The sequence below is a fragment of the Trematomus bernacchii genome, unplaced genomic scaffold, assembly GCF_902827165.1.
Source record: "Trematomus bernacchii unplaced genomic scaffold, fTreBer1.1, whole genome shotgun sequence".
Lineage (NCBI taxonomy): Eukaryota > Metazoa > Chordata > Actinopteri > Perciformes > Nototheniidae > Trematomus > Trematomus bernacchii.
This window is the reverse complement of record NW_022987313.1, coordinates 2,445,411-2,458,689: the sequence shown is the minus strand read 5'-3', so window position 1 is coordinate 2,458,689 and position 13,279 is coordinate 2,445,411. Positions and strand designations below refer to the sequence as shown.

Sequence of the window (13,279 nt, the reverse complement as noted above, 5' to 3'; positions counted from 1 at the left end):
TCCTAATGGGAAAAAACTACTTTCAGGGTGCTAAGCCTTATTTGGTTATACAGTGTATTATTTACTTTTTACAAAGAGAGACTTGTATGCTAATGCATTATCGATATTATTAAGAAAGTGGTACCATGTTAAACTCGTTATTAAAACAAATAGAAAATGTAAAAACATTGAATAAGTGAGCAAAAATGCAAATCTTATAACTATATATTCGTCTTTTTAAAACATGCTGACTAATGTCTTAACTCAGACTGAAGATGCTGTTTCTCTCCCCTTTTAACTCATCATGGGAAACAATGCATATCTGTGAAGTGTCTGAGCTGTTGCATCCCTTCTTTAATTCCAAAATGCACTCTTATCAACTATTTTGCAAGATCTGCTTTATAACAAAGATACAGAAGAAAAAAAGATACAAGCTTTCAAATGTACTATCAAAACGGAACATGCTGACTAATGTCTTAACTCGATACGTCGTGCTATATTTCATCCACATGTGATTCATTACACAAACATTATACTGTACATATAATTGTTTTGAGCACCGAGCCCCGAGCAGCAGCAGTCACGCATGCGTCCTAGCGCTCCGGTCAGGCAGCGGGGATCAGCCTCCTCGCGCTCAGTGCGCCCCGAGCAGCTAGAGCGCGCGGTTACAATGAGCTTCTCCATCGGTCCGACACAGTGCCAGCGTCAGTACCGACCTCCGAGCAGCACATACAGCGACACACACCCTGAGCCGCTCCAGGTCCGCCCGCAGCAGGATGCCCGGGGGAAAGAGAGGGCTGGTGGCACCGCAGAACACTTTCCTGGAGAACATCGTCCGGCGATCAAGTGGTGAGTCTGCGCGCCGGAGCGAGGCTTGTTTTGGGGTTGATTTCCATCCGGGTTGGACCCGTACTCTGCTGGAATACAGTGTTTTTATACCAGGAGCTTTGGTGGAGGAAAACCCCCCCAAAATCTCACTTTATACCCGCATTTATTCTGTTGTGATGGAGTTTACCCCCTTGGTAAGGCTTCGTGATGGTGTTATACATCATAATAAGTTACTTTAAACTCGTCTAAGTTACATGTTGATGGATTTGTTTTCCACTGGGACCACCGTGTGTTGCAGTCTTGAGGAAAATTGGATAACATTTGTATTCATAACCGCAACATGCTCACTGGGAGTCACAGTTTACGCACCGTTGTATTTCCCACCTCATCATTTTGTTTGTCTTTACGAGATCCAATTATGTCTTCAGATCAAGTGAGTTGAAAAAAAAAGGGTTAGGATTTTTAAGAAGATTAAAAGTTTATTTTCCCCATTAACTTGCTCATATGTCATAATGCATATTGACAGGTGCTCAGACAACACGTTGGAACCATCTGATTATAAATTAACAATCAAATCGTTCAGGCTCTTTCTTATATTTGCTATTTATCACAAGGTGTCTCCACGAGAAGGGAGTCACGTTTTGATAATAAACCTCCTTATTGTGAGCTCCGTCATTATGTAATACAGCTGCATTGTGTTTACGTGAACAAAGTGAGGTAAATGGGTGATCCACTGGTAAATAATTAAATAGCTGTTCATTTTATTCATTATCTTAATGTGTTCAGTATTACTCAGGTCCATTTTTGTTTTATGAGAGTACAGAATGTTTATGTATGTCTCCATCTGCGCTATTAAGTGCGCATGTAGGACTTGGCACCGGTCTGAGAAATAGGCTCTCCTCTGATTAGATTGATTTCTTCTTTATCTTCCCAGAAAAGTCAGCAGAGTAATTGACTGGAATGAAACTCAGGGTTGTGGATGGAGGGAAGTGTTTCTGTTATTCCAGTGTTTGTGCTTCCGGATGTTATCTGGATCTATTGGGAGTTTCAGCAGCAGTTGGTTTCTTTTTTATTAAGTCACTCAAGCAATACCATGGAAAGGTGTGAGATCTTTATTAGACTTTTCAGTTCTCTCGGATCAGATGCTGCAGCTTTTCGAGTTTGGGATTCTTGGGACCTATTATGTAACATGTACCACATGGAGTTTATCGCTATAGGGTTGCACGTTTCTTACCTGTATACACTACAGGGCTGCAACAAAGTGTTATTGGTTATTTCTAAATCAAATTTATACCAAGGATGCAGGAGAAAGATGCTTGTTAATAAACATCAAAACCAGTAAAGACACAAATGGAGAGTACAAAAAAACTCTGGTTTTCTTAAGTATCTACAGTATATTTCCAAATAAGTCTTTAAGATGCACAAATGTTTGATTTAAATAGTTGCTTTGAACATGGAAGCAAGTAAAACATAATGTCATAGTTGCAGGCTGGTCCAGATGAACCCATAATGGTGTAATAAACACTAAATGCCCCCTTTTTAGCACGAAACAGTCCACTTTCAGTATGGATAGTTTAAGTCTCCTGATGTTTTCGAACATTGTTCCAGAAGCTTCTTCACTTTTCTCTAGGCAGCCGGATTGGTCGCACTTTGGCTAAGCTAAGAAATTGGTTGTGATAAAAGAGGAGAGCAGGAAAAGGTCAAGAAAATTCAGTTTATTTAAGTCTTAGTCAGCTCTTTAATACCAAAGGGCAAACGAGAAGCTGCGGTCGGCAGCTTTTTACACTTAAAACAAGATAGTGATACGAAACAATAGTTCCTTTTTGTTCTGAAATATCACTTAAAGGGGACCTATCATGCAAAATGCACTTTTGTACGTCTTTTATACATGAATATGTGTCCCCGGTGTTCCAGGGAACTCACCAAGTGTCAGAAAACACAACCCTCTCTATTTTCCTCCATACCCAAATCTCTAAAAAAGGGGCTGCAACGGATCCGATACAGACTGATCCAGATTTGAACACTTCTATGACGTCACAGAAGTGGCGCTACGGCTATTGGGCCAACTCTCCACCTATCAGGGGAATGTGGGGTTGGGCCACGGCCGCCGCTCGAAAGCGCTGGAGACGCTGTAGTACATATGCCAGGCCTGTAAGTGGCGCTGTAGTCTGCCACAAAAGCAGCGAAGAAGACTTCCCGCCCATAGTTACCATGGTTACCCTTCTGTGGCTTTTTTTCTCCCTCCCCGAGGCAAGCGTTTGCTCCCGCTGCTTTAATTCAATGCAATCCCTCCCCGTCGAGGCAAGCACTGTAATTCTCTCCGGTTAGTCCACCAGCAGATGACAAACACCCACCTCTCCGCCTCTTCCAAGGAACGAGGGGACCGTGCGGCAGAGTTTCAGTTTCAGTTTGTTTCGCCGGTCAAGATGTCCGTTAAAGTTTAAATCTTCCGGACAAAATTAGAAAAGTGCCGGTCAAAGGTCTTCTTTGTTATTTATTGAGCTTTAAAACAAATGAATAACGACTCTATATAATAAAACACGGAGGACGGAGATCTCTTTTTCTCCCCCTCTTCTGACAGCCCAGCAGCTGATCAGAGCACGGCTCACCTCTCCTGCAGGGGGGCGTGGTCAGCAGAATCAGACCCGTAGACAGCAAACAGCACATAGAGCGAAATGAGGCATGGCTAAAATGCATGATCTGTTTGGTATTTTGAAAACAGAAACGTATAAATATACCTTATATAGGTATGGCCCTACAATATATCATTTAAATATAGCATGATAGGTCCACTTTAAGTAGTTGTTTGGAAAGAGAGGTGGAGAACAGATGAAGCTGCTTTTGTTCTGGATGGTTCTGCTTAAAAAGGTGTGACCCTCTCACATCTTACCCACAATGCAGTGCACTTGAATCAGAAAGCAATATGTCACATCAAGATAGAGTAATCAGGTTTTCAACATAAAAAGAGGAATTAAATACTAGGAAGGTAAAGTCGGCCCTGTTGGTGGAACAAGAGACCATATTGTAATCTAAGTCTAAAGGGTTTATCCTGTGTACGGTGGCCAATTTAGGACTTTTTGAACACACTGCCAGGGCCTGCTCAACTTTAATCAGACTAAGGCAGACTTTGTTTGATTCACTGAAGTGTACTCAGGTGCTGTTTGCTTTCAATTTTGGTTAATCTCCAGAGAATTGTCTCAAGTAATTGGCAATCAATCATTTGGTCAGAAAATAGTGGAAAAAGCTGTTCTAGGAGATAAAACCGCTTGCTTTGTCAAAGAAACTGTGCAAAAGCTGTTACAACTGAGACGTTATTCCTCTTTAATATTTGACATTTTTGCTTTACCATTTCTCCATAAATTAACTGATAATGAAACTATTTGCTGATTCGTTTTCTGTACATCAACTAATTGGCTGGCCCCCTTTAACTGCAGTAAACAAACAGTTTCCTAGTGGCAGGAAAGACAAAAACTTGTGAATGCATGGAGACATTAAAACCAGGAGAAGTTTGTTTAAAGGTCCCATGTCATGGCCATTTCTACTGATCATAATTCCATTGTTGAGGTCTATTAGAATAGATTTAAATTGTGCAATTTTCCAAACTCACATTGGTTTCTCATACAGCATCTCTGTATAGTATTCACTCTCTGTCCTAAACGGCTTGTTGGAGCTCCTGCCCCCCCCTCCCTGTGAGCCCAGTGTGCTCTGATTGGTCGGGACGTTGCGAGGCTCGTTGCTGTGAGCTGCTGCGAGGAGCGGACAGGCTTCCGGGTCGGCGATACAGCGAGAACAAGCTAAACTCATCCTGAGCACACACAAACACTCACAGCCGAAGTAAAAACGATAAGTGTGGCTTGGTATTGAGTAAGAGGTTTATAACGCTGTGAGAATGGGTCTGCGGAGAGCATTTCTCCGCGATCCCAACTCGTCTATTACCAGCGTTCAGGGAGCTCTATGCAAGTCAATGGGGACTCCCTGTTAGTTAGCCAAGGGATCCTGGTTCTGGACCAGTTGAAGTCTGTGGATGGATTTGAGAGGGAGCCTAAAGGCCGCTACACACCCACCTGAGACCAAAGAACGCGTACCGAAGGCGTCCCGACTTTTACGTCAGCTTTGTCGCCTGCGTCGGCTACGCCGCCCGCCTACGCCGCCCGCCTACGCCGCCCGCCTACGAACACACCGCAAATACTTCAGTCGACGAGTGGCAATAACTGTCCTTACCAGCAGGCAGCGGTAGTGTGAACAGCCAATCAGAGTTATTGCTTGGGCAATTGAGGTGCTCCGCGTGAACATCCAAATCAACAACAAATGACCGGATTGGCCCAAATGGACCAATCCGGTCATTTGTTGTTGATTTGGATGTTCACACGTCATAGAACCCAGGAAGCAAACAATGGAAAATGAGAAATCTCCAACGAGGCATTTTGGGGCAGCATAGACAGGTCTTTTCTGTGTTAGAGTTTTACTCGCTGCAGGGTGTACTTTGAGGGTTTGTGACTCTGCAGACCGTTTACATGCATAAAAACCTTCATAACACACAAGGGGACGGGTAATAACCGGAAAAGCATGACATGGGCCCTTTAAAATACTGATTTAAAAAAAGAAAAATCCAGACAATAAAGTAAACCAGTCTCTTCTTCTGCAGTTTTTCAGTGTGATCCTGTCATCCTCTTCTTACACCTTCATGCGGTTAATTAACTTTATAAAAGGTCACCGCTTGCTTGCTCTAAAATACCATGCTAGTTTTCCCGTTATGTCACATGATGATTGGGGGAAGTTTGACGGATATATAGAACTAATTGGTTGCTTTATTAGGAATCATACCTGTGAGGTTTGAACATTTTCATTGGAGTTAGTATCTTTTTATAGCCTCAGATGACTGCCTAGTAAAATCAATCAGATGCTGTTGGAGAGTTTTACTCTTCGGTCTGTAAAACCTGCCTGACGGAGCTGCTGACACATCGTCATTCATTCCTGCGTCTGTGTTTCTCTGCAGGAATTTTAGTGTATTTTCTGAGTTCAAATGCTGTTTCACAGGTTTTTCATCCCTGCTTTAAACACATATTGTGGGAAACACTGCATGCTTGTAATGTTTCTGGGCATGCACACATTTAAAGAGCAGTTTCATCCCATTTTCTTCATCCCAAAATTAACTCATTCAACCAGTTTTTGGAAAGAGGAGACTCTTAGTAGTGAATGATTACCTGCCAAAGTTAACAGTACAGCAGATTTGGCTCGTGTTAAAGAATAATCTCTGCAGTTTTAGTTCATTAATTACACACTGGTATACCTTTTGTTATATACTCCTCCTGTGGGCAGCACTTACAAAGTTTTGGCTAATTTGAAACCAATTCTGTAGCACCTTATTTGGCCTATTAGAGGCTCAAATACTTACAGGATTCTTGATTTGAGTTTCTTTATGGTTGATTGACGTGTTATCAATGTGCAGTGATGTAGCTGGAACAGGAAGTGATTTTAAAAGTCTTATATGTTTTTGGGGAGATACTCTTACCTGCAGATCATTTCTGGAACAAAACTTGGAAATTCATATAATTGTTGTCACCATGTTTGTTGTATTGTTTTCCTTTGGGTCTACTTGTTGCTCATTCAAGGACAACATGTGACACTTCATAGTCTGTTGCTAAAGTCTCCTGGGGTTTGATTACACAGCAGCTGAGTCTCAACTTGAATGTGGAGTGTCCTTAAACGCACCGAAAGGAGAGTTTTTGAGTAATTGCAAGTGTATAGTCACACTACGAAAAAGCTTCGTATTTTGGTTTATAACAGCCTGGAACCTATTTTTGTATGCTTGGGCCATCGTCATAACATGTACTCAGGACTCAATCTCCCATTAAAGTGCTTTTGTAAGTATCATAACTGGTACTTTGGGGGTTTACTGACATGAAGAAGAGTTAACCTGCATGGAATACATGTTAGATTTAGCTGGTTATGATCTTTTTTTAAAGAAAATACCTTTTTAAAGCCTATTTTACACCATCTTATAATAATAATTAATTCATTAATTGAAATGTGGTCGTAGTGATTCTGCTCTGGGGAATTAAAAAGCATTACTTGTTTTTTCATACATTTGCTGCAGCATTGTTTGTATACCCTAAGTTAATCGCTGAAATCACTTAAACACATTTTAACAGCCCACAAAGACAAAATAGTTAAATAATTTCCTTTTATTTTTGGTTGGAAACATCCATCACAGTTATTGCAGTCGTGTGAATCCAGTTTTCCTGTGAAACTAGTGCGTTCACTTATATTTTCATCTCGAAAGCAATAAGAAGTTGACCCAGGGGTTCGCTGTGATAGATTACCAAACTCATGCAAAAAAAATCAAAGTCTCTGTAGATTGATTTTCATCCATCTGAAGTCATATTGCATTCTTTACAGCACTGCAACGTAGCCTATAGCTTATGAAATGTAAAGTTAAATGTTAAAGTTACACCCGCCTGTATTGTCCTCCCTGGTGACCAAGCTATGCAGAATATATCAAATGTATAATTAATATCCATGTGATTATAAAGGAGCTGGTGGTTATTTTTCCACTGCAGATGTTTCTTCACTGTAGCCACTAGCTAGCATGTCAGGTTTAACAAGAGGCGTGGCAGGTTTATGTTAAATGTTGGTGAATATCTTTGCATAGGCTATGGGAGATGCCTAATATAATTTCGTCCTCACAGTTTATACAGTATTTCAGCTTCAGCCTGAAGATTGTTTTTGCTGCTTGAACTTATGCTAATTCTTGGTCAATAAATACAAGTATAAGATCAGGTTAGTATGATTTGACTACAGTTTTGGACATTTTGATCCACCTAATGGTGATTCACAATTCAATTGACAAAAAAACCCTGAAAACACCACGACCACATCTTACTAAGGCACCTTTTTTGAACTATTTTCTTTACATTATAACGGTCATCGGTCAATTCATCTGTTATTTTGTATATATTGATTGTTTTTTTAATCTTAATGTGTGCATATGTGTAAATGTGTCTGTTTATTGTGTATATAGGATATACATATTTTATACATATCTGTATACTGTATCATTTTACATTCGGGATTGTTGGAAACGTCATTTCGATCTCTGTCTGTAAACACAAACTGAGTAAGATTGACATTAAAGTTGGCTTTGACTTGACTTTGAGACACAACTGAGGGTTGTGTCTCTCAGTGAGATAATAAGAATAAAGCATCTCTTTTAAAATATGATTTAAAGTGAGGTATTTTACTTCAAAATACTTTTCTGATACTTTCTGAATATTCCTTTTTTTTCAATAGAAGATCAAATAAACCTATGAGAAGGTACATTAGCTTTCAGAGGCTAGCAAGAAAAGAGGACAGAGGGCTTTTGCTTTAAGAAGGCGGGGCTTTAAAGAGCCTGTAACAAACATGGCTGACACTGCAGATTTAGATTTAATGGCATCTGTGATGCAAAACTTAAATCTGGCATAAGTTGTATTTGAATATTACTTAAAAAATGCTCTATAGGACGAATTATTATCAACTTTAAAACCACATCAATAGAGAGTTTATATTGATCAGGGTTTAAAGTTGGTGTAAGTTTAAAACAAGGACTAAACCAGGACTCAAAGAGATGTTTTTTTTATTAAAGGTGGGGTAGGTAAGTTTGAGAAACCGGCTCGAGATCGCTAGAATTTGAAAATACACAACCGGAGAAAATCTGCCACTTCCTTATAGAGCCCCTCCTCCAACACACACGAACGCGCACATGACCAATGAGGGCACGAGATAAGTTTGTGCACAGATGGAAGGCTGACAGGCAGGTAGGCCATCCAATCATTTTAGCCGGGCCGGCTAAAATGATTGGTCGTGCTTTTTACAGTATTACGGCTTCCACAGATGACATTTTTGTATGGATTTTTTCTTAAGATATTCATTGCTATCGGGATGTTAAGAGCATTCCATGGAATATAACAAAAAGTGTATCTCGAGCCGGTTTCTCAAACTTACCTACCCCACCTTTAAAGCAAGTTTAAATCTAAGTTTCGGTGCAACAGATTGTAAAATCAACCCGTATTACATCCTTACTTCTGGTCGGTGTGATCATAACTCTTTGTTTCATAATAGCTCTAGTAGAGACAAGTATAACAAGTGTTAAAATGCCCAAGACCAGAGATGTCAGTTGCTTTGGTTGTCCCTTTTTCTTTCATTTCAAATGATATTGTACATTATATTTTGATCTGACATAACAAATCCATGTACAATCTTCTCAAGAGGTTTAGAAGCTTTGCAGCCTTTTATCTGTTTATCCTATTTGATGCTGACGTGCTCTCTCTGCTGTCCGTCTTCCAGAGACCAGCTTCCTCCTGGGAAACGCGCAGATCGTGGAGTGGCCCGTAGTTTACAGCAATGACGGATTCTGCAAGCTGTCTGGCTTCCACAGGGCTGAAGTCATGCAGAAGAGCAGCACATGCAGGTAAACCATTTATATGGTTGTGTTATGTTTTATAACTGAACCTTAAAGCAGTGTAAACGTGCATAGCTTTAGTTGTTTAATGCAAAGTAATGATAATTAGTGTGCTAATGGAGCGATAAGTGTTGTTGCTTTCTTGTAAGTGCGCTCACAGCTTAACTAAATATGCAAACATGTTCATGTGTATAATTACTTTACATTAGCATTCACTCTTTTAATGAATCTATATGTCTCCTGTAACCCCTGGGTGTTTTGTTTTCTTAATGGTTTTAATTCTTCATTTAAAGTGGAACTAATAAGAACCAATATATCTTTACAGCACCAGTTTCCTATTAAGTTAAAACAACACTGTGACAAAGTGTCTTTTAAAAAAGAAAAGTGCTCCATTTATCATGCAGAAATCCCTGAATGTCAATGTTTTATTCAGTTTCATCCATTATTCAAGCAGTGTGTGAGAGAGGGAGAGAGAAAAGATCAACAAGTGACGATCTCTTGTACCTTCCTGCTTCTGTCGTGATCATTAAAATCATCGCACTGGAGAGCAGTTTACAGGATATTTAGTGTTTCACGTAATAAAAAGAAAAGATGGCACACCGCTGTGTTGGTGTCGGAAATTAATCCAATTTCTTCCTGGTCCAGTTTGAGGACGGTGTCGTTCTCGCCTGTCAGTCAGGACGTTTTTTTTTTTTATTCTACTCCAAAGGATGACTCCCATCCACCGGTGTCTCTCACATCTGACCTGGGGTGAGAGCCTGGAATAGTCAGTGGCTAAAAAGGCTCCTTAAGACTCCAAGTGCGAGCAGTGTAATGTATCCGTCCACTTCATGCTGCTCTGGACAGCTCTCAGACACTGAAGAGTCACAGAGGGCTCCAACTCACGGTCTGCTGCCAGCATGATGCAGGCTGGAGGCTCCTTAATGGGGTCCAGTGCCATTGTTTTTTTGGGGGGGGGGGGGGGGGTCATTTTTGTCCTGCAATAAAATTGTATGACTTTGTGACACTGGTGCAGACTCATTAAGGATTCATAATGTCACAAGGGTTGCAGAGTTGTACCTCTTTAGACCTCTATAAAGTCAAGTGTTTCAGGGAAAAACCTGACCCCTACATTTGAAATTGAACAAGGGACCATTGAACTATTTAAACGCTACAGGAAGTAGCTGATAATTATTAAAGAGTAGCTTCTTGCTTTGTGTCCCAAAATCCCCAAGTTTCCATTACACTTTATTGTTTATATTTTGAAATGTTAATGTGGAATGAAATGCCAATATCATTCTAGTTTCATCATCACCAGGGGTTTCCTCTTAATCAATAAGAAAATTAGCTGAGGGATATTTAAACTTTCTTACTCATTTATTCTCTCTCTCGCTGCTATGATTCGATCTACTAACAAACAGGGTTTATGCCAAAGTGTCTTCATTTATTAATTATCAGCATTCGTCCACAATTAAAGCTGGCAGAAAACACAAGCTTGTTATTGACATTTTTGAATTATGTTCTGTTAGTGTCATTGATGTTTTATTTGAAGTGCAGTGGTTTGTTTTGTGACTTCTACCTGTCATTCAGATGTGTTGCAGGGACTATTAATTCACTGTTGTTACAAAAGATTAACTTGTAAGTTCATAAACAACATTTCCAGAGCATTCACAGGTCCAATACATATTAAAAGGCCAATTTATATAAGTCTTCTTTCCTGCATTTGCATGGAAAGATGTAATGTGGCTGCAGAATGGGCTGCCATGTTTGGATTTCCCCATTCATGTTTAACACATGCATATAAGCTTTAATACATACAGAAAACATCTCCTTATTAATGACAAAAATAAAATACAATTCTGTTTGTAATCCACTAGAAAATATTATTTAAAACATGTTTTGTTTGACATCCACAAGGAGTAAACATGAACCCAATATTTGTACTAATTATTTGTGCTGTGTGTGTGTGTGTGTCCTTGAAGACACTGCGGCTGTTGGGAAAGAAACTAATCACTCAGACTAATTATATTAGCACTGATTAAAATGTCCTCAGCCCTTTTTTAAGGAATAATTACAACGAAGCCAGGAAATGCAGGCTGCACCAATCCAAAACCAATCCACAATCCTTAACTGTGAACTGGATTCATGCTGCTGCAAATAATTGACTCTATAAACCAAGCACAACACCTAATGGACGCTTCATGGTAAGATAACTGATTGACAATGCAGTTACAAACACATTGGGTTTACTGTAACACAGAGGGCAAAGGTTAAAGGGTCATCTCAGTATTGATTGAGTCTCATTTTGTCTGTATCCCTTTCCAGTTTTATGTACGGAGAGCTGACGGACAAGAAGTCCATCGACGAAGTCCGACAGACGTTCGACAACTATGAGTCCAACTGCTTTGAGATCCTGCTGTACAGAAAGAATAGTGAGTGCTCAATACATTCACAACTTCAGCCATGTGTCATTGTTTTCATTATCAAATACTCTGTTGAGTGCTGCTTACCTTAGCTGTACATTTGATCTTTAAAATCGAAGGCAATTGTAAAAAAATACTACTCTTTTTCTTGCTTTGTCCAACGAACAGTCTAAAACCGAAATACACTGAACTTCCAAGAATTTAGAAAACAGGAAAGCATAAAAACATCACTTTTCAGAAGCTTAAAACAGCACTTTTGAATCATTTCTCAATCTTAGCACTGTGGTAATATTGATCAGGTTATTTTTTTTTTCAACACAATACTCTCCTACTGTATGAGGCTTGTTGGTGCTCCAAAGTTATGTTGAAGAAGTAGAAGTGACCAAGGTATTGTTTTCCTTGGCTTTTTTCACCTCTTCTTTCAAACATATTTTTTACAGAGCTGCTTTTCTGAAAAATAGAACAAATCTTTTTTCCCACATTTGAGTGTTTGGTTTATTTACTGCTTTTATCAGCACCATTTCTCGCATTTGCAGGCAGCTTGATTTTAAAAGCCCACTGTCCACTATCTACTCAGCAGCAAACAACAGACACAGATAGCTAGAGACCAGTTAGAGAGCATTTTGCAGCTAAATAGTCTGATACTTTCTTAAGAGATGGTGGAGATAAAAAATGGAACTAAAAGTTTACAAAAGTGTACATAGGACTCAATGTATCTGGTGGACACATCATGTGACTCTACAGGGGTGATCATGTTTGTCTCTTACTGCTCAAAGTGAAAATATACAACTATTTTCTCAAAAGTTTGCCAAATAGGTTTTGATATCTCGACGTAATGTCTGCTGTCTTTAAGTGGACAAACATTCAGTTAAAGCTGGTTTAATAAATCCTTCGCTTTTTTAGTTGTTGTGGACAATAGAAATCACATCATTATCATTTTCCAGAATTGCTTCTGTTGTGTTGACAGTCCTATCTGAATTGAGCAGGACTAGGAATTATTAAGTATTTGAATTAAGTATTCGATTTCTTTTAATAAGTTATATTTTTTGTTTTGATTTAAAGGGGACCTATCATGCAAAATGCACTTTTGTACGTCTTTTATACATGAATATGTGTCCCCGGTGTTCCAGGGAACTCACCAAGTGTCAGCAAACACAACCCTCTCTATTTTCCTCCATACCCAAATCTCTAAAAAAGGGGCTGCAACGGATCTGATAAAAACTGATCCAGATTTGAACACTGTCCTGACGTCAGGACAGTGGCGCTACGGCTATTGGGCCAACTCCACCAATCAGGAGGAGACAGTCACGGCCATTGCCGTTCGAAAGCGCTGGAGACGCTGTAGTACATATGCCAGGCCAGTAGATGGTGCTGTTCTCACTGAATCTGCCCTTGCACAAACAGAGCTATAAATTGTCAAATTGAGCAAAATGAGGCATGGCTAAAATGCATGATCTGTTTGGTATTTTGAAAAAGAAAAAGTATAAATATGCCTTATATAGGTATGGTCCTACACTATATTATTCAAATATAGCATGATAGGTCCACTTTAACTTTCTCTGGAAACCATGTTAAAATTCCATTATTTTGTATTATCCATACTCTTCGCGTTCGAGGAACCACTGCTAAT

General features: G+C 39.6%; 1 protein-coding gene across 4 annotated transcripts in view; it reads left to right on the top strand.

The window, feature by feature from the left end:
* Positions 1 to 640: 640 nt before the first annotated feature.
* The window catches only part of kcnh5b (potassium voltage-gated channel, subfamily H (eag-related), member 5b), a 113,256-nt gene continuing 100,617 nt past the window's right edge, over positions 641 to 13,279 (top strand). For all 4 annotated transcript variants that reach the window (XM_034123151.1, XM_034123160.1, XM_034123141.1 and 1 more), the window contains exons 1-3: positions 641 to 828; positions 9,133 to 9,256; positions 11,552 to 11,658. In XM_034123151.1, coding sequence (XP_033979042.1) covers positions 756 to 828; positions 9,133 to 9,256; positions 11,552 to 11,658 — 304 coding nt within the window. In that variant the 5' untranslated portion in view covers positions 641 to 755. The remainder of the gene's footprint in view (positions 829 to 9,132; positions 9,257 to 11,551; positions 11,659 to 13,279) is intronic.